Source organism: Solenopsis invicta, chromosome 6, assembly GCF_016802725.1.
Source record: "Solenopsis invicta isolate M01_SB chromosome 6, UNIL_Sinv_3.0, whole genome shotgun sequence".
In the NCBI taxonomy this organism is placed as follows: Eukaryota; Metazoa; Arthropoda; class Insecta; order Hymenoptera; family Formicidae; genus Solenopsis; species Solenopsis invicta.
In genome coordinates this window covers 12,116,856-12,138,540 of record NC_052669.1, presented here as the reverse complement: position 1 = coordinate 12,138,540, position 21,685 = coordinate 12,116,856, and the positions used below count along the sequence as shown (strand labels likewise).

The 21,685-nt window shown below is 35.5% G+C and overlaps 1 protein-coding gene across 6 annotated transcripts in view; it reads left to right on the top strand.

Annotated features, from left to right (window-relative positions):
* Positions 1-21,685, top strand: part of LOC105202859 (RAD50-interacting protein 1) — a 141,699-nt gene that overhangs the window by 6,067 nt on the left and 113,947 nt on the right. For 3 of the 6 annotated variants that reach the window (XM_039450920.1, XM_039450919.1, XM_039450916.1), the window contains exons 2-3: positions 17,670-17,809; positions 17,876-18,114. In XM_039450920.1, the coding sequence (XP_039306854.1) occupies positions 17,684-17,809; positions 17,876-18,114 (365 nt within the window). In that variant the 5' untranslated portion in view covers positions 17,670-17,683. Of the gene's footprint in view, positions 1-722; positions 1,909-17,669; positions 17,810-17,875; positions 18,115-21,685 lie in introns of those variants that run through there. The other 3 variants (XM_039450918.1, XM_039450917.1, XM_039450921.1) reach the window with 3 other exon arrangements.

Here is a 21,685-nt window from a genome sequence, read left to right as displayed (position 1 = left end):
TTAGCGATTCCGCACTTCCAAAAGCCTATGGCTTACCTAAAATCTATGAGAAGAACGTACTTTACAGAATTATAGTATTGTCTGTAAATACTACGTTGCATTTATTTGCAGTTTTTTTAGATCGCATCATTTCTAATAGCATTTTGACAACGCAGAGCTTAAAATAGCTTCAAATTATACAAAAAAAAACTTTTAGAGATAACTAACAGATTCCGGAATTTGAATTTTGTTTGATGTAATTTTGTTATTTATTAATATTCCTGTCTTGCAATCGATGGCGTAAGGAAGATGTGGAACTACATAGAAAAAATGACCACGATATCACAAGTAAAATTCATAAATACGATAGGATTTGTTTTAATATCCAATTTTTTCACGTTTAACATACAGGCAAACATTCAGTACACTTATGAGATCGCCTTTTTTCCCCGTAATAGCGGACATAATCATGCAAGACTTAGATGAAAAGATGTTAAAATTTGGAAACCTGAAATTAATGTTTTACTGCCGCTATATGAATATTTTTTCCCGCGCCGGAGAAGAAAATAGACGACATATTAGAATAATTCAATAATTATTATAACAGATTATAATTTAGGGTAGAGATGGAGAAAAACCGCTGTCTTAGTTTTTTGGATTTATCCTCGAATATGTAATACAATATATATTGACTAGTCATAAAAAAAATTTTTTGGTAGACTTTTATCGTTTTTCTTTTACAGTCCGAGATGCCACAAAACCGGAACAATTTTCAACCTGATTGACAGAGTATTATTGTCTCACCAGAAAAATATTGATCTGTGTATTAGAATTTTACTAGATAATGGTTATCCTCTACATCTTATTTTTAACACAATCAATCGTAGGATAAATAATTACATTATAGGAAAATTAAATCAACGACATTAATAACTCAAGCGAGAATAACGGAACGGTTGATTAAAAGAAAAGGAACATTTTGTTTCTATATATCAATAATATATCAAAAACTGTAACAACAGCGATAGAGAAATATGAATTTATGATAGGTTATTGTTGTTTAAACAAATTAAACAAATATGTAAAAGTGCACAAAAATAAGAGTAATAGGAACACCAAGAATAATGTTATCTACAAAATATTCTGTAAAGATTGCGAAGCGACAAATATTGGACAAACTAAGAGACAATTAGGCACTGGAATTAAAGAGCAAAGAAAAACATAAAATTAGATCCGTCAAGACATTCAATAGTCACCAAGCACATAGTAAATGAAAATCATATGTTTGATTGGGATAACACAAATCTTAGACATTAAAAAAACTTTTTATAAAAGACTTATATCAGTAACAATACACATAAAAGAACAAAAAAAACAGCATAAATTTAATAAGGAGATACTGAATTACTTGATAGTGCCTATTTCGATATTCTAAAAAAAATTACCGATATCTTTTCTTAATATTTTGTATTTACATATTTACTTCCAACATAATATCATCGACCTCCGCGCTAAACCTTTAGGACCTCTTTCATTAATCTCGGTTAAAGTTAACCAAGAGGCATTGCTTATTGTGTGAAATAGCAAATGCGATTAATCAATTTCAATGGACTAACTGATCGATTAAATTGATGAAAGAGGTTTCTTAGTCGAACACGAGATCTTCTATTGTTAAGGGACACAGACATGTCAAACAATTAGACAGAAAATTTGACATCCTACATAAGACCAAAGACATATAAGATAAGATCCAGCATTAACTATATACATGTGAAGTTAGGTTAGGTTAGGTTAGGTTAGGTTGTGAAGTTGACAACCAAAGAATAATGAGAAGAAGAATGGAAGGTTTGCAACCTGTTTAACTGCGCGTCATTTAACATTTCAGATGTTGACTATTTGATCGGCCATCTTAGATATGAGATGTAAAAGGTGAGAGTTGCTAATACAAAACATGGTTGCTAACTTCTTTCTTTCTTCTTTCTAACTTTTTTCTTCTTTATTTTAGTGCATTATTGTAAATTTGTGTTTTGATCATCCGTTATGATGTTATTAATTCTTGTTAATGTTATTAATTCTTTATTTTAATGATAATTATAATTATTTTATATTTATTGTATGCATGTATAAGTTTTTATTGAAATTTTATAAATTACATTTGTATAATAATGTTGTGGCAGTTATGTTTATTAGCTGAATATAATGTATAACTATAACTATGTTGTTTTAAAATATATCTTTATTTTAATTCATTGTGTTATGTTGTATCTTGGCAGAAATCATCTTTTAATTATGCGTCCGTGTGTGTGTGCATTTGCATGGTAGCAGCTATTTGCGGGCCCCATCTGACATTTCAAATGTTAAGCTTTATAGTCTAAACTGAGGGTCGTTTGTTAACGTTGTTATGTTTCATATGGAGCCTTCCATTCTTCTCATTATTCTTTGGACAGAACGAAGCGAGAGGTAATATCCAGGGAAGTCTTTCTTTGTCTGATTTTCTAGTTAATTGTCTTTTATTTTTAAGAATTTTTGTCAATGATGCGCCCGCAGGGAAAAGGACAGCATTCTCCGCATTTTGCCTCTTACTCCTTTTTATCAACCTCATCTTTAGACGTATTGGAATGGGTGAATGCTGGGTCTATTTTGTATATCTATGGATATCTCGGTTTGCGGGGCAGAACGACACTATTTTTGCCCGATTTTTTTGTTTTGTGCAAAAACGCGTTGATTGAACCTAAATTCATCAAATTCGGTAATGAGGTATCTGAATAATTACCAGCATAAATATACATATAAGGTGAGGTCAGTTTTTACACCGCGCTGGGATTTACGCCGCAAAAGTCAGAAAAAAATAGAAACAAAGGTATTTTGTTTGCAATCATTCTGTTATGTACTTATATGTTATATAAGTATTGTATTGTGATTTTAGTTCATTCTTAATACTAACGAAAATATAAATTAAATCGATTTCTCTATGTAGTAAGTAACACAATTGTGTATTACGACCTACATAAAATGATTACCATAAGAAATGTAAAAGGCTTAATGATTATTTTGTGATATCTAGAATGATTAATTATTAAAATTTAAAAAATAACCTGAAAAAAGGTTATTGATTATTTCATGATACGTAAATGGATAATAGGGGTGAGTGGGGTAATTACAAACACCTAAGCAGAAAATCAAATTAAACGAAAGCTGAGTAAAATACAAATTCCTTTTTTTATTTATAATTAGACACAAAGTATTTATTTATTAATTACTATATCACTTTTGATAAAATTTAACAATAAAATCTGAATTATGAAGAGCATTGTGGTTGGTGCCCTTTTTTCGCGTATGTGCACGCGCCTTTTTTTGCCGGGTTTGTGCATCGGCGTTGTGAATGATTATAATGAAGACTCTGAGTTGCTTAAGCACGCTTGATTTTATTACGAATACAAACTGTGAGCTTCCCAAGCTCTTACGGTGACAGTGACAGAGCGACAATGAGGTAAAACTTAAACGTGGTTACAAATTACTGATCGTAATGAATGCTCGTTCGCACACGTCTCGAAGGATAATGGCCAAACGACCGACTCGCCCACCAGACGAACGCGGACTTGACTTGATCGGCAAGCGCAGGCAGCCAATCTTTACTCAGGAAAGTGCGGCAACTAACTCCAGGAACATTGCGTGAATCGGACTCACCGTTTTTCCACGCGGAAATTTGAAATTAATTTATATATCGTGAATATGCCGCCGCCCTTGAAAGAATCATCTTTCAACAAAAAATCATAGAGGATGTGATAAACTAATACAATTGGCATGGACTTAAAATTAAACATAATGAATATAGAAACGCATGTGAATATAAAATAGAAATTAACTGCAAATGTCATGGCTAGACTTTCTCCTCAATCGGGAGTAAACATAGGCGGGTAATAGGACGTTTGTAAGTTCCACCAGCAGTACGCACAGTAGCAACTCGAGGTATCCCATCATTGCTAGGATGGATTTCTTGGATTCTTCCCAACGGCTAGGTCAATGGAGGACAGTTATTGTCCTTTATGATGACCATTTGGCCAACGTGTATCGCTATGTCTTCGGTTTGCCACTTGTTTCGCTGTTGGCATTGTTGTAAATACTCCCGCGTTCAACGACGCCAAAATTGTTGCACATATTGTCAACGTGATAGTCGATTTTCTGGTATCTCTAACAAAGATTGCTCTGGATAAGACGTGATTGGAGCTTTTATTAGAAAGTGTCCTGGAATTAATGAACTTAAGTCCTGAGGATCCGATGAAATTGGTGTAATAGGGCGCGAGTTTAGGATTGCTTCGATTTGGATGAGAAGCGTTTCGAGTTCTTCATACTTCAAGTTGGCGTCTTTAGTCATACGAACTAGATGATGTTTTGCAGCCTTCACTGCTGCTTCCCATATACCACCGTGATGGGGTGCTCTAGGAGGTATAAAGTGCCAACGCACTCCTTGGTTGGCCAATTGATTACTGATTTGCATTGCTTGAGTCTTGAGGAGTTCTGCTAATTCGCTTAGTTCGCGCGCAGCACCTACAAAATTCAGACCGTTGTCCGAATATATGTCCGAAGGACAACCCCGTCGAGCAGTGAATTGCTTAAAAATATTTAAAAATGCCTCTGAAGATAAGCTAGTTTAATATAAACTGCCTTTGTAGCTAAACAGACGAAAATGGCCATGTAACATTTTATTGGTTTAGTGTTTTGTCTTGTACCCTCCTTGTGAAACAGGGGGCCTGCATAATCTACTCCGCACTGGTCGAATACTCTTGTTGGAACGTTGACGCGCGGTTTTGGTAGGTGACCCATAATCGTTGAAGCTGTGCGTGGTCGACTGCGGAAGCAGGTTACACATTTTTGAACAATATGTCGAACGATATTCCGTGCAGAAGTGAGCCAGTATCTTTTACGAACTGCTGCCAGGGTTGCCTGTGGTCCGGCGTGAAAGTGTTTTTTATGTTCATATGTTACAATAAGTTTAGAAAATCGATGCTGTCCGGGCAATAATATAGGATGTTTTGCCGAGTATGACAGTGACGATGCTTTCAAACGCCCTCCCACTCTTAGGATGCCAGAATCATCAATGAATGGGTCCAATTTTAGGAGGCGACTGTTTTTGTTAATAAATTCTTGTTTGGCAAAGGAATTTAGCTCATTTGTAAAGTAAGCAGCTTGTATTTGGTTAAACAAAGAATACCTGAATTTGCTCTTCAGGTGTAATTGACGGAATAACATGATTCTTTGCTGATGTGATTGGAGTATTCTGAGATACCCCCTTTCCTTGTCTTGCGTTATTCGCGAATCGAAGAATATAGCCAACAACTCGAATGAGTGTCGTGAACCTCAAGTATCTATCAAAAATGTCACATTCCAACGATGTTGTTGCCATTGCTGTGATAGTTTTAGCTCGCCGTTCTGGTAAGTCCTTGACTTGTGTAGGGAAGGAACTCTGAGGCCATTCTTCTTTATTGTGCCTGAACCATGGTGGGCTTGTCCATATCTAATTGTATTAGAGATGCTGGCATGACGCCTCTTGATAAAGGGTCTGCGGGGTTGTCTCCGCTGCGTATATGATTCCATGACTGAATTGATGTGAGCTGCTGAATTTTGCCAATGCGGTTTGCCACAAATGCTGACCAGGTTCTACTAGAAGATTGAAGCCACGACAAGACAATAGTAGAATCCATCCAAAGATGAACTGAATTTAATTTAAAGGGCAGACATTTTGAAACCTTATCAGACAATTGCGCTAATAATAATGCCCCGCACTTACAATTCAAGGCGTGGCAGCAATAAGCTCTTTAATGGCGCTACTCTGGATTTGGAGCAGAGCAGGCGTGTATGATGTTCACCATTGATAGCGGTGGAGCGTAAGTAGATGCACGCTCCGTACGCAGCTCTACTGGCATCTGAAAAACCGTGCATTTCTACTTGAGTGTAGTGTTTTATAGGTATGACGCGGCGTGGAATGAATATAGATTTGAGTTCTTGTTGCTTCGCTTTGTACCGCTTCTAGTTAGTATTTAACTCCAAGGGAATTGATTTATCCCAGTTCAGTTTGAGCCGTCAGAGTTCTTGCATTGTAGTTTTTGCTACTAATGTGACTGGACCTAGTAGTCCGAGTGGATCAAAGATTAGAGTGATTTGCGACAGAATGCTTCTTTTTGATGGCCTTTCCAATGGTGCCAGATGAGCAATACTTGCAACCTTGAGCGTGTCGGAATTGCAGCTTCAAATGATGCCCAAGGTACGTCTTTCTGATTCTTTGTTGGTGGTTAATATGAATTTTCTTTGTTCGATCATCGATTGCTTATCTTGGAGAGAGGGTGCATTGGGCCCATTTTCTTAATTCGAATCCTCCTTTGTGCAATAGTTAAATAATTTTTTTCTTTATTGCGAGAGCTTTCTGTTCGGTATTGGCGCCTGTGACCAAATCGTCGACGTAGAAGTCTTTTAAGGCAATTTTTGTGGCGATAGGATACTGAATTGCATGATTTTCGGCGAGTTGCCGTAGAGCCCTGATGACTAAGAATATGGCCGCCGATGTACCGTAAGTCACGGTAAGTAGTTCGTATGTCTTGATGGGCTCTTCTGTTGAATTACCACAAGATGCGTTGAAGGTTTGTTTGATTTGTATCAATTAATACTTGGCGATACATTTTGCTGATGTTTGCCGTGAGAGCAATCTGAAAGGTGCGAAATCTTGTTAATATAGAGAAGAGATCTTCTTGCAAGGTAGGACCGACTAATAATTCATCGTTCAAGGATATGCCTGTGGTAGTCTTGCTTGAGCCGTCGAATACTACCCTAAACTTAGTCATGGTACTTGTTTTATTTCGAACCGCATGATGCGGAAAGTAAAAAGCTGATTCTGATTTCAAGTGATTAGTTACTTCGCGCACGTGATTCAAATCTTGGTACTCGTTCATGAATTTTCTGTACTTGTATACATTTGGCTGTGATACGAGACTTTTTTGTAATGCTATAAAGCGTCGTAGAGCGATTTTACGAGACTCTCCCAACGTGTTTAGTTTGTCTTGTTTTATTGGAAGTTTGACAATCAACCGTCCATCTTCGTTGCGCTTTACGTCTTGTAGAAATAGTTGTTCGCATTCTTGATGTTTTTTGGAGAGCTGCTGCTGTGCCATGTGCTTAACTTCCCAAAATCTATTTAGTACACTACTCAAGTCATCTATTGTAGATACATGAAAATTAACCGCGGGAATTGATTTAGCCATAGCATTTGCAGTAATACCCGATATGATCCATCCAAAATGTGTTTTTTGTAGAATCTCCTGATTCTTGGATTGTCTGATTTGACCTGCGCATATTATTCTCCAAAATAGTTCTGCGCCTATTAACATGTCGATACTCGACGGTACAGTTAGGATCTGCTAACTTGATATTCTTTGGTATCACCACATTTTGCAAGGGTATAAAATGCTGAGATAAATTTTGCGTTATTTTTGGCAATATTACGCACTTTAGATTATCGCTAAAATTATTATCGCTCAAATCGTGATTTGACACTTACAAATTTGTTTGCTTGAACTGTACCCTTCATTACTCCTGCAATGGAGATGTTAAGTGATTGTTCCTTAAGCTTTAAATGATTAGCTAATTCTTGTGTTATAAAGTTTATTTGGGATCTGCTGTCTAATAATGCACGGCATGAATACATTGTATTATTTGCATCATATACGTTTACAATTGCGGTTGACAACAAAATACTTAAGGAACAATGACTTGATGTTCATTGTGTTGATATTGATAAGGGAGTACTGCCGTCTTGACTTGAAGAAGCGTTTGGATTTGATACGGATTGTTCCATCTTTGAATTGACTGATGATTTTTCTAAACTGGTTTGATTTGATATGTGTAGCAACGTATTATGCTTTTTACTACACTTGCGGCAAGTACTAACAGTGCAATCCCTTGCTTGGTGCGCTGTGGATCTTAGACAGAACAAATGTGAGCCTTTTTTGTAACTTTGAATATAGCCTCAGGTGATAGTTTGAGAAATTCTTTACAATGATAGAGCTGATGGCTCGATTTACATAATGCACAAGAAATATTAGATGTAGCAATATTCGTGACTGAGTTATTTTTGTACTTACCACCTTGCTTTTGGATCGTATTAATTGTTTGACTAGTGGGCGACCTACTTTGTAGGGATTTTAACGCTTGACATCTTTTTGACAGAAACTTTGTTAATGTCTTTAAATCCGGAATATTTGCATCAATAATGCTAGTTTCCCACGCCTTGGTAGCAGCTACGTCGAGTTTAGAGACAATTAGGTATATTATTAGATCGTCCCAATATTCAGTATGCCTCCTGAGAGCCTTGAGTGCTCGTAGATGTTTGAGGATGGTATCGAGTAGTTCCCTGAGGGCTATGTGGTTTTCTTTGTGGAGAGCAGGCACGTCGAATATGGCTCTAATGTGCCGCTGGATGATCCATTTTTTGTTATCAAAACGTTTCTTGACTGTTGCCCATGCGTCATGATAATTATCGATCGTAGTTTCTACGGATTTTATCACCTCAGCTGCCTAGTACTTTAGAGACGACCTTAGGTAGTGAAACTTCTCTATGTCAGTCAAGATTCGTGTTTAAATGAATTAATTTTTTGAAAGTGTCCTGATACGAATACCAATCTTTGTAGGCACCTGAAAAAACTGGCAACTTTATTTTTGGCATTCTAACCCGCGTTTCCTTTTTCCTCGTTTGGACCGACTGATTGCTATTGATTTGCGATGTCGTTGGAGCTACGCTTCTATTAAAGTGTTCAAGGGCTGTTTCGAGCTATCAAATAAAAATACGGCGCCTCGAAACTAGCACGTTGTTCAGATTGTTGTTCGAAAAAAGTTTTTTTATCTGTATTTGCGGGTTCTGCGTTTTCTAAACGCTCGATATGTGATTGTACCGTCTCAAATTGAAGCCATAAGTCTTCTGCCTTTTTCTTTCGTTTTGCGACCTTATGCCGCAAACCATGATTTGAATCAAAATTCTTGATAAAAGTTTTAAGTCTTGTGGCTGCTGAGCGTATGGTCGTTCTTTTAGACTTAGTTTCTGCTAACGTTAACGCGTTCATATTGAATACTAATTTTTGTGTGAGAGGTTGAGGTTATAGCAAATTGACTGCCTTGTAGCAAATGACTCGTGCTCTTGTGAGCGAAATAGCTGATTTGACGTACGTTTTCGTTAATTATAACATGTACCGACTGCTAGTCATACGATCGCAATTGACGACAATGGCTTGAGCCCACCGCGATTTACGACAATGGCTCGAAAACAACACTACTGCAAAATGGCGGGAACACGAATATGCAAGCTCGCGCAAGATTCGATAGCTACCGCATGGCGATTTTCTATCCTTGTCGGACAAATGTTCTCCTTAGACTATAACTTTAAATATGCTTGGGCGTACTTATTGCTTATTGGATGTACTTGCTGTTTGTTAGCTGTGCTTATATGCTTGTGCATCGACATGTGCTTTATTACCAATTGACCTTTTATGATACCTGTGAATCTGTATATCTCCTTATCCATGTGCCTCTGTAATCTCTATACCTCTTTATTTGTATCTGGCTCGAAGGATCATGTGAATTATGAAGGGCGTTGTAGCTGGTGCCCTTTTTTACGCGTATATGCACACGATTTTTCTTTACCGGGCTTGTGCATCGGCGTTGTGAATGATTATAATGAAGACTCTGAGTTGCTTGAGCACGCTTGACTTTATTACGAATACAAACTGTGAGCTTCCCAGCATTTGTAACCACGTTAAAGTTTTATCTCATTGTCGCTCTGTCACTCTGACAGAGTGACAGAACGACAATGAGATAAAACTTTAACGTGGTTACAAATTACTGATCGTAATGAATGCTTGTTCGCACACGTCTTGAAGGATAATGGCTGAACGACCGACTCGCCCACCAGACGAACGTGGACTTGACTTGACGATCGGCAAGCGCAGGCAGCCAATCTTTATTCAGAAAAGTGCGGCAACTAACTCTAGGAACATTGCGTGAATTGGGCTCACCGTTTTTCCACGCGGGAATTTGAAATTAATTTATATATTGTGAACAAAATCAACTTTTAATAAAAAAACGAAACACTTAGTTTGTGATTACCCCAACTATCATGGAATAATTACGAACGTCACATGGAACAATTACAGATGATTAAATATCGTCTTTAGATAGTCAAATATTATTGTTTTAAGTGAACTGTAACAGCTTTCTATAGTCCAGGAAAATTCGACATCGGAAAAATTAGTAACAGGCTAAAAATTTGCACACAGCTTGGCATTAGGGTTGTAAATAATATGTCAAATATCCCCAACGATCCGAGTCCCGCTAGGTCAATTACGCGGGGTCAAAGGTCGCGAAAAACGGTTTTTTGCAAATATCTCGAAAACGGTGGACTTTTCGACAAAAAACATTCAATACTAATTTGTAGCTGAGATAATTTACTACGAAAATGGTTTAAAAATCTTTTTTCGTAGGAGTAACCATTTATGAGATATAGCGCTCCAAAGGATCGCGAATGTTATGTTAATAACTATATGCACTCTCTTCCACATCACCTTAGAGGTAGAGTACTAGATGCGTTTTTTTAAATACGTGGTATCCCCAGTAGGCCTAATCCACGGTTTTTTGATTTTTTTTTTGAATTAATTTTTTTGAATTAATTTTTTTGAATTTATTTTTTAATTTATTTTTTAAATTTATTTTTTTGAATTTATTATTTTTTGAATTTATGATGAGCTGGGTGCATTGAGGGTCTCATCCTCAATTTTCGATCTCAAAACATTGCTCTAGTAGAGATGATGGATCCACGTCATCGTTGATCTCCTCTTCATTAATATCTGGTGTAACCGTATTTAAACATGCTTGGCCATGACAGTGACTACAAATTATTGAGCATTTTAATCCTGCTTTACGACATCCACAATTGGAACCACAGTCTTTCCTGCAATTACAAAAAATCGTACTCAGCAGTACATCGGGGGCAGGCTGGAGCAGAGTTGTTATTGGTTCTAAGACATTATTTTTCAATGTCCATCCCCAGTCTTCAGGATTAATTGCGTCATTTCCAAGCCATGTTTGAACTTGATAATATACCCGATAAAAGTGATATTGAGCAGCAGCAGATGTTGGAGGAAGAGAAATTAATTGAACAGCTTTATTGAATCTTGTCGATTTAAAAAAGATTGAATATCTCAAAATATCAATGGAGTTCAGATTCTTTGGTGCTCTATAAACTGCTAAAAGAAAATGTAGACCGTTATTAAAAATAACATTAGGAGCAATGTTGGCTGTTAAAAACACTTTAGCACAATTAATGAGGTCGTCACTTTTTTCAAATAGTTTGAAAATTTTTAATTTTCCTTTGTTGTACAGAGCAGAAGTTGTGTCACAACCAGTCATTGCATGCAGGAATAATATATAGGCTTGACATTTAGGATAGGAAGCTAAACTTTTTGAAGAATACATTTTTGATTGAACTTTTCCTTTGCCAGGTTTACGAAAATATATTATGTTTTGAGGAGATCGTCCAATCAATATAGCCAACAAGTCCACATCCTCTCCCACAATAATACTAGTGCTCGTATTTGATTGTTCTATTGCTGTTTCAATTATCAAAACATCAGCATCATTCTTTGCTTGCTTCACCAAGATAGTAGCTGCTTCAAACTTTTCAGATAACATTGAAATGAAACGATTTTTGTTATTTGCATTGGCAAGAAATTGTTGTTGACTCGTTGGCACTGTCATTGATGCATCAAAAAGAATATCAGCTGATGAAGAAGCTGTAGCATACCGACGACGCTGCTCTGAAGCTTTGACATTATTTTCGTGATCATTATAACCGTCAAATACAATAATGACATTTTGGCCAAAATGTTTTCGTACATAATTTATATAGCTATCGAAAATAGTATCAAATGTGTCCTCTCGATTCCATAAAACACGATGCAGTAGATATCCTCCATCAACTATATATGTCACATTAGTATAATCAACTTCACCATCAACTGGTTCCAATAATTCATATAGAGAAGATTTCTTATTTTTGCGCATTCCAGTCTCATCAAAAAGGGACAATGGATACGGAGCTAACTCATACTCAAAGTATTGTTGAAGATTATCTTCAAACTGTTTCGTAATACTGATTCGTTGAAACAATAATAGAGGATCAATGGCAACTTTTTCACCATGTACTTTAACTGAGCTCGTGACCATTAAAAGAGAAGCTATTCTGTTCGCTCTTTTCAATTTAATGTTGTCAAATGTCAAGTTTTTCATACTTTCCATGGAAATAAGACCAACTTGATAAGCCTGGTGGCAATTAATATTATCGTCACCGATAATCCCACTTGATATAGACATAATGTGAGGAAATTGAGGGAAAGGATTGTGGCATGAAAACCACTCCATGAGTTTTGTAACATCAGTAATATCTCTCTCCACTCGTGAATCTCTAGCATCGACATGTTGATCAGTCGTATCAAGTTTTATATTACAAAGATCTTCTAATTCTTCGCATACACTATTCATGGCATGCATACCATACACCCATTTACTCAGGACACTTTCTTGAGTACTTCTTCCTCTAGCTATACCTCCATTCGTTTTCATGGACTTCATAAGTGATTGCTCGATGATCATATCAGACCAGGTTCCACAGCTTAATTTATTAGAACGTCTGATAGTGAAGAATCTCTCCTTAAACTTCTTTATAGAATCATTTTCAGTACAATTATCCAGTTGTATCATATCTTGGACATATAAATGTGCGGATTTAGCATAATTATGATGTCCAGAAGCATGGAAGTAAGGTAGCATTTGCTATATACTATTTAAATGACTGTCCCAATCTCCTATCCTTTCAGCTCTGATGAACTCCTTAGCAATCGATATCATTTGGAAATATTGTACCCACAGTCTAGCTGTAGGGCCACGATCTTCATATTCATGAAGCTTTTCATTGAATTTATGGAGTAGAGACTCAGCTAACTCATCATAGTTTTCAATATCATCATATGATAGAGTACAATTCATCACATTTTCAATTGTAGTTCGAAGATTTTCGTCCATCTCTTCATCAACGTTAATCCCTTTCAAAATTATCATGGCTAAAGCAAGATGAAGCAGAGTATGACCCCTGACAGCTCTGGAATAAGCGTGTCCATTAAGCATTTTATCAATAGAATTCGGTGCGTAAATTACTGATAGAATTTCTTTAATTCCACTTCCTTGCATTATTAAGCCAACTGCTCCAAGATAAGACATAAGTAAGTGGAATCCTCCAAGTCTTACAACAACTCGTGATAACTCAGAGTTCGGAAGTGCTGCAGCAACTATTTCCCTCGCTTTAATATACAAGGGTTGATCAAAAGTAATAACACATGTGGTATGGCCATGATTTTTTGCTTCCTTTAGGGCACAGTGCAATGTCGTATAAATTGTGTTATAATTGCTAGCTGGATGATGAATGAATGGTAGAAACAGGATTCGAAACATATTAAAATGTAACATGTTCCTAGTGAGATGTTCAATGTATACGTTCCATCCTGGCAATTCCGTGATATTACGGAATTTTCCGTATAACCATAATATATCAATTTTTTTTAGAAATGAAATATTCGTTGTTTCTTCATTGGCCAACTCTGCAACATTAATTTTACTCAATCCTCTTACTTCTGTATTTTCATACACTTGTATCGGTACAACAGCTTTATATGCAAAATCTCGTGCAGTGTGCTTGGTCCTGACACGTGCAATGGGTTCTTCAGAAACTACAGAACTTTTTGGAGTCACAATTTTGATCATTCCCATGATGTGGAGAGTGTTATGGCCATCTATTGTATAGACATTTACATCAGCGTTATCAGCTGCAAATTGAATAAAAGTCCCACTTTCTGGAGGTAAAATATGAGGCTGAGGATGGTGTACTACCGCTGCTTCATATGCTGAAACTTGGTAATATGATGCACACAAACCAAACGATGAAAGAATATCAATGAGACGTCTAGAGCCAAATCTTCGATGAAAAAAAATAGCAAGGTCAAGTTGTAACCGTGAAAAAAATGATGTAGGACGAATTGCCGACATAATAGCTGTACAAGTCAATTTTAAACGATCAACATTGCATCGCTTCTTTGTTAAAATCATTTTCTCTAAAAAATAAGTCAATGAATGTGGAATATCATCGTTTATATTGTCAAACATTTGACTTGGAGGAGGCTAAAATTCATTATCGACGAGTCCAAACGTTATATCTTCACGAATAATTGCTGCTGCTGTTTTCAGGATTCGTAAGCGTTCTTCACTTTCATTTTGTTTTCTGTTACTGTACCAGGACTTGGTCAATATCTCATGTTGCTTGTCATTGAAACAAATAATAGCAGAACTTCCTCTTTTGTCAGTAATTATAATGCGAGGGCCATATTTTTCCTTTAATTTTATTTTAATTGTTTTGTCATCTGGAGGATCACGTTTGCAAATCTCTTTTAACTCATTTATAGTGAACTGACAGTCTTCATTGTTTTCAATATAATTGTAAATATTTTCCATCGCAACTATAACATCTTCATTCTTAGGACGACCTGCTGTATTTTCAGTAGAGGATCTCTTGAAATAAATCAAGCAATTTAAATGATATCTGGCTTTAACGGCAATTAAATCTTCTGTATACATTAATCGATTAGTGACAGCCTTTCCAAGATCATCACCACGCTGCTCAGCAAATTCAAGGATGGAACTTTGAAACGAAGATGTCGAAACACTACGTATAGCGCGACGAACTTGAAGTTTTTTCTTCTTCTCACTCTCTTCAGAAGCTTCTTCACCACAAAAAAACACAAGTTTTCAAAAGAAAACGATCCACTTGATCGTGTTCTAACTCGAGGTGGACTTAGAGATGTACCCGCTTCCTCAGCATCTCTCTGTCTCTTGACCGCAACAATGCTGCTTTTTCGCGTATAGTCTTTACGACACTCACGATGAACAGTCACAGATTTTTTGTCTTTTAAATAATTAATGTTTCCATCACCTCTTTCAACACTTGATTCAATCAATGTTTTTATTCCACGTTCAACAGTCGAAATGTCACCATCTGACAACGATTTATTGCATATGAAACAATAATCTTCCATTTTTATATTATCACTCAAAATATAAAAGTTTTGTCAAGTAACGAACACGTCCGTACACTACGAATATTCGTTTGAAAATGACTAAGATTTTAGTGATGAGCATCCGTTACTTCCAGAGAAAGGTCCAAGCAGGTATACGGCTATTCATTCCCTAACAAAAGAAAAAACGACAGCTGGTTTTCAAGGTCGTATTACTAAGAGAGAAGGTACTAGATTCCTTCCATGACAGCTGCAAAGTTCTATATTAAACGCACATATAACTTAGGCTACGTTCCGTTTCACGCATAATGCGCGCATATGATATAATATATGTCACGTATATTATATCATATGCGCGCATTATGCGTGAAACGGAACGTAGCCTTACTACCACGATATTTCCTACTTATATATACTTATATAGTATATATAAACATATACGCACTGTGAATGAGTGTGCGGAGTCATTAACAATTCCTCGTATCTCATAAACGGTTATTCCTACGAAAAAAGATTTTTAGACCATTTTTGTAGTAAATTATCTCAGCTACAAGTTAGTATTGAATGTTTTTTGTCGAAAAGTCCACCGTTTTCGAGATATTTGCAAAAAACCGTTTTTCGCGACCTTTGACCCCGCGTAATTGACCTAGCGGCACTCGGATCGTTGGGGATATTTGACATATTATTTACAATCCTAATGCCAAGCTGTGTGTAAATTTTTAGCCTGTTACTAATTTTTCCGAACTTTGACGATTTTTTGGTCGAATTTTCCTGGACTATCTAAGGAATATACCCAAACGTTTGTCATACCTCGAAATATTCATCAATAATCTTTTTTCAGTTTATTTTTTAGATTTCAATAATTAATCATTTTAGATGTCACGAAATTGTAAAAGAAAGACCAAAAATAAACTTAGACCGCAATATAACCTAGAAAATTTGTGAAAAATTATAGAAGATGTAAGGTATAATTTCTTATACTTTACTATAATGCTTAATAAAGCAGTAATTATTAAGTGAAGTTAATCCAATCAACGCCGTTCTTTAAAAAGACATACGTGAACTGCCTGCCTGGTAGTGTGTGTGAGCGCTCGCCCGGTTTGCCGCTTGCCTGTGCAACTTCGCACTGCCGATATCGTACAATAACCTTATACGTCGTAATGATGCAAAAAATTTTATTTTACGTAGAAAATTATATTTCTTTTGTTAAAAGCATCTCAATACAAAAAATTGTGACAAAAGATAGAACTTTCATCCGTAAAAAAAAACAAAATGTAGGAATATTAAAAATTGTACAGAAAACAAGACAAACTTTCTCATTATTAACATAAGGAGATTTGAAAAAGCAAAAAAATAAATTCTGTATTATGTTAAAATGTTTCTTAAATAATTTATTTTTTTAGAAATCTTTGCATTAATACTTAAATCTCGGAAACGCATCATTTAATGAATATTCTTACGCGTAGTTTTGTCTATTTAGTCTAAAATAATACAATATTTTTTAAGAATTTGCTATAATAATTTTGTATCCAAATAAGTTTAAAATAGAAAAATGTTAAATGTTAAAGAATAGAGAAATATTTCTTTATAAAAATGTTTATCTTTTATTCTTAATATTGAATAGAATTTTATAATGAATCGTTTTATTTTTTAATAACATGAAAACTTTTTTTAATGTGAAGCTCTTAATGAAATAATTATCTAATAATTATCTATTGATTCATCATAAAATTCTGTTTTTGGAACAAGAAACTATTTGTATTTTGTGTAATTACATCTGTTTAGTATTAAACTGTGTATTTTGATACATAAAACGCAAATATAAAAGAAAAAAATGTCTGAATGACGAATCGACGTTATTTGATATTTTAAGTAGCTCCAACGTCAACTGTGCGCATTATTGTGTATGATCTACAAAATAAAACATCACACAGCAAAAAGTAAACACGAAATGTTTCAAATATATTCAACTGGACACGATACATTCAAAGTTTTCGAAAAGAATCTTATATATTTTACTTAAATTTCGAAGAAATACTGACTGCCAGAAATTACTTCGACTGTCGCAAAACACATTTTCTACTACTACTACTTTAATATAACGTCGTTGCTAACAAAACTTTGTTAGCAGCGTTGTTACATTAGGATGTGTTTACAATATTTAAAATAACAGTTTTTTCGGGGAGGAAAATATTATATAGTTTCTTTAAGAATAAAGCATTAATTTTATTATTCCGACTTTATGACTGTGGTTCAAGTCCGACAAAATGCGACGCGCAGTTTGAGTTGGAAATTGTAAAAATTAAAGATTTTTAATCGGCACAAGAATTGCTATGATTAATAGGTCTTCTATTCTTGCATTTTAATTTTGTCAGTCTGATATAATGTAATATTGTTTAGTGTATTTTTAATATTTTGTAACTTTTATGCCTATAATTCCTGTATTGTGCATTTGATAATTCCATATCATTGATTTATATTGACATAAGTCCGAATTCTTATTTCTATTATGTAAAATTATTTCTCTATGCGCAGGACCTAAAAATAAAATGGATATAAAACATAAAATTATACAGAAGTTCAACGAGCACTTGGGATCGAATTTAAAAAATCTCGAGAGAATTTACGATTTCCAAGAACATCTCAAAGCCGAAAAGGATGAGATTGAAAAATCAGTTCGTATTTATTTACAAAATAGTATTGATACATTTAACTATGTATTAATTGCTTATTACTTACAGTTATCTATGGCATCAACCACCACTCCTTCCAAAGTAAAAATGGTGGTGGAAAATGTGGAATATGTCAATTATGAAGTTGAGCAATTGCAAGAGATCTGTTTGAAGTTGAGCAAAAGGATCGATGAAACGTTTGGCAAAAACGACAAGAATTTAGAATTGCAAGAAATTATCGACAAGATAGGTCAGCTGGACAAATCATTATCCTATCTATACTTCGTAAAATATATAGAAAACAGTAGGTAATGACCTATCAAAACTCATGATACACGTACAGCCTCTCTGATAAGAGTGTGACTGACATAACTTCTAAAACAAAATTATAACACCATATAATCAAAAATGAAAATATATACAAGGTATCCCATAATAAATGGCTAAAAGGTATGCGAGTCATAAAGCGGAATAAACTAATATGCCCGATAAATACGTCTAATATTTAAATAAATAAATAAATATTGAATATAAATACGAGTATAAACATAAACATAAGTTTTTTTTTATATATTCATAAGAAATGAATAAATATTTTGTAATGACTCTGCTTTATCGTGCACGGGCGTAGCTCGCCGGGATTCCAGGGCACGATCGGAATCCGATCTCGAAATTTAGACAAATTACGTGTACAGTTAACAGAAATAGATTTATTATAAACAATTACTTTTTATAATTATCTATAAATGAGACACGGACAGATATCTAATACGAGTTACAAGACTTAGTACCGCGTACAAAGCGTTAGACCGGAACAGCATGTTCAGTGCAGACTTCTACGAGCAACGGCAAATTTACAAGCACGCAGTGGTAAATTTACAGATGTCGGTCGGGGCGGTTTTGTGTAATTTTTTAAACTTGAATTTGGTGACAAAAGGTGCGCAGTTCGGATATGAGTTAACGTTGATCGGTGTTTTGACTGAGTCGGCGTGTGTTATAGAATAATTATCATGCGAAATTTTGGATACATTGGTATTATTGTAGTTCGTAATCGGATGTAGTTACTGTTGTTTTTGATTGCGGCACGCAATCTACAATTATATCGATTTACATTTACAATTAGCTCAAAAGTAGCTTTATCTGAAGAAACAATGTTACTCCAAATAGAAAATTTTGATATTTAACGTTATTTTTTTGCAAAATTCTATGCGACAATCAAAATTGTCTTTATATAACATTTAAAAGGATTTAGAAGTCGAATTTCTTTTGCTTTACAATTTTACGGACTAACATATGTAGGATTGATATCATGTTGTCAATATGATATGAAGTGAATTACGCGGATTTCCTACAAAAGACAGCGTATCATTTAATGCTTTATTAGGATTTGATGCTGTTAATTAAGTCTAACTCGATTTTTAATATTAGGAATATAAATAAGTTTCCGCCGTTTTTTTATCAAAAATTGAACATTTATTGTAAAAGAACGTTTTTTTTTTTTAATAATTATTGTCCATCGTTAGCTACTACTTATTCTTATCTTTCTGACAGCATACGGATACTGCGTCGGAAGAACGCTTCATCTTTTGAAGCTATCCACGAATTGATCCAATTTTTGGTATCTTCATATAATGTGAAGTGTTGCTTAGACAGGCCATCCGCTATTGATCGAAACAAGTAGTAATCAGAAGGAGCGGACTCAATGCCAGCTACATCAAAAGACACTTAACAATCTGGGAGGTCGAACTAAAGTTCTCATATTGGAGCAACACTAGGGGACTGGCCTAGGCCAAAAAGTTCATTACCTATTTGCCACAGAGAACACGGGATTTACTTTCTCTGGACAAGAGAGACTTAACCACTCTGGTAGGCCTTCTTTCCGGCCAACTCAAATATCACCTCAACACAATTGGCAAAATTGAGGATGACGACTGCCGTTTCTGCATGGAGACGGCCGAGACGGCAGAGCACATCATGTGTGACTGCCCGGCTGTCGGCCATCTCAGACAAGAATTTATGGAAGGGGCACTCATCACCCCAAATCAGGGAGCTAGATCCCAGGCGGGTCGTAAGGTTTTTCAAAAGCCTTGACCTGGCGCACCTTTAAGTTAGGGCACTGTCACAATAGATTTCACTAGGTCGCGGTGACGCACTGGCGGCTGTTCGCTATGGCCCTCTTCCTCTTATTGGTATTATTATTATTAATCAGAAGGAGCAATGTCTGATAAATACGGCGGTTGGGGTAAAACTTTCCAATTTAGTATTTTCAAGTAGGTTTTGACCGCAACATGTGGACGAGAATTATAACGCAGAAGAATAACTTTGTTGTGTCTGGAGTAGTAGTGGGCGCGTTTTTTCTCGAGTACTTGGCTCACTTTCATCAATTGTGTTTATTAGAGAGCCCCAGTAATGGTTTTGTTGGGTTTGAGCAATATACACCAAGCTGATCCCACTAAATACACAACATGAGTTTTTTTCCATGAATGTTTGACTTGGCTGTCGATGTTGAAGCATGGCCAAGTGATCTTCATAATTTCTTCTTTGGATTATTGGATCTATTTTTTTCTCACCAGTGATTATACGATGCAAAGAACTCTTTCATTTATGCCTAGCAAGCAGCATTTCACATGTGAAAAATTGGCGTTCAACGTTTCTTGGTTGCAGTTTATATGGAACTTAATTTCCTTGCTTTTGAATCATTTCCAATGATTTTAAGTGATGTGAAATTGCTGGTTGAGTCACTCCTAATGTAAGTGCAAGTGCTTTTTGCGTTTGGCACAAATCTTCATTCAATAATGCTTCCAATTTTGCGTCTTTGTACACTTTTGGCCTTTTGCTACGTTCATTGTCTTTGACGTCAAATTCACCGTTCTTAAACTTTTGAAACTATTCACGGCAACTTCTCTCACTTAAGGCAGTCTCACCATTTGCTTCTACAAGCAATCGATGCACCTCAGCTACAGATTTCGTCAAATTAAAAAAGTAAATCTAAAGCTCCCGCAAATGACGCTTATTTGGCTTAAAACTTGGTATTTTTGCACGAAAAAAGATATATGATGCTGATACAAAATCGCTAATATTTTAAGGTTATGTTGTTGACAGATGTCCAACTTTACGATATGACGTTTTACAGCAGATTTTTTTGTTGACTTAAATGAAAAGTCCTTAACTAGCCTATCAGGCTCCTGTTACATAGTCTCTTTGGAATACGATAGTAAACTATGAGTACTCCCGAACGCAACGCACCCGAATGGCACGCCGCTCCAAAGAGCGTCCTATTTAAGTCTGATTTTCAACGTACGCGGAGTTTGTAAAGTAACTCCGTTTGATCAAACTTGCCTGTTATATTTGTCCCTTGTTGTAATTTAAGATAACGAAACGTATCATAATTTTGCTTATGTTATGTGGATCACAACCTACTTTATCTTATGTTTATTTCAATATGACACTATATGTACGCATGACATTATATTACTAGTTTATTCGCGCTTATAACAAAATAAGAAAACGATGTCAGCAAAAATAAAAAAGAAAATAATAAAGGGCAATCAGCCTAACTGAAATAATCTTACAAGGGGAGTATCAAGTGAGTCACCCTGGGATTTTGATCACAATTTTTTTAGTTATTCTGGAGACGAAAAAAAAGTTTACGTCTCCCGGCGTTTGATCAAATAGGCTTTAGTTTTGAAATAATAAATTTATGAAAATTGGCTATACCGCGGCGCGCCATATGAGCCTTTCCGGTAATTGTTTTCTCAACCAGTGCAGTCGGCTCTGTGCGTTAGGTGCTCGTTTCACAATCGTAAGATCCGGGTTCACTCCCGGATGTGTGCAATTTTTTTTTTATTTTTTAATAAATGTATTTATCTTGATGATATT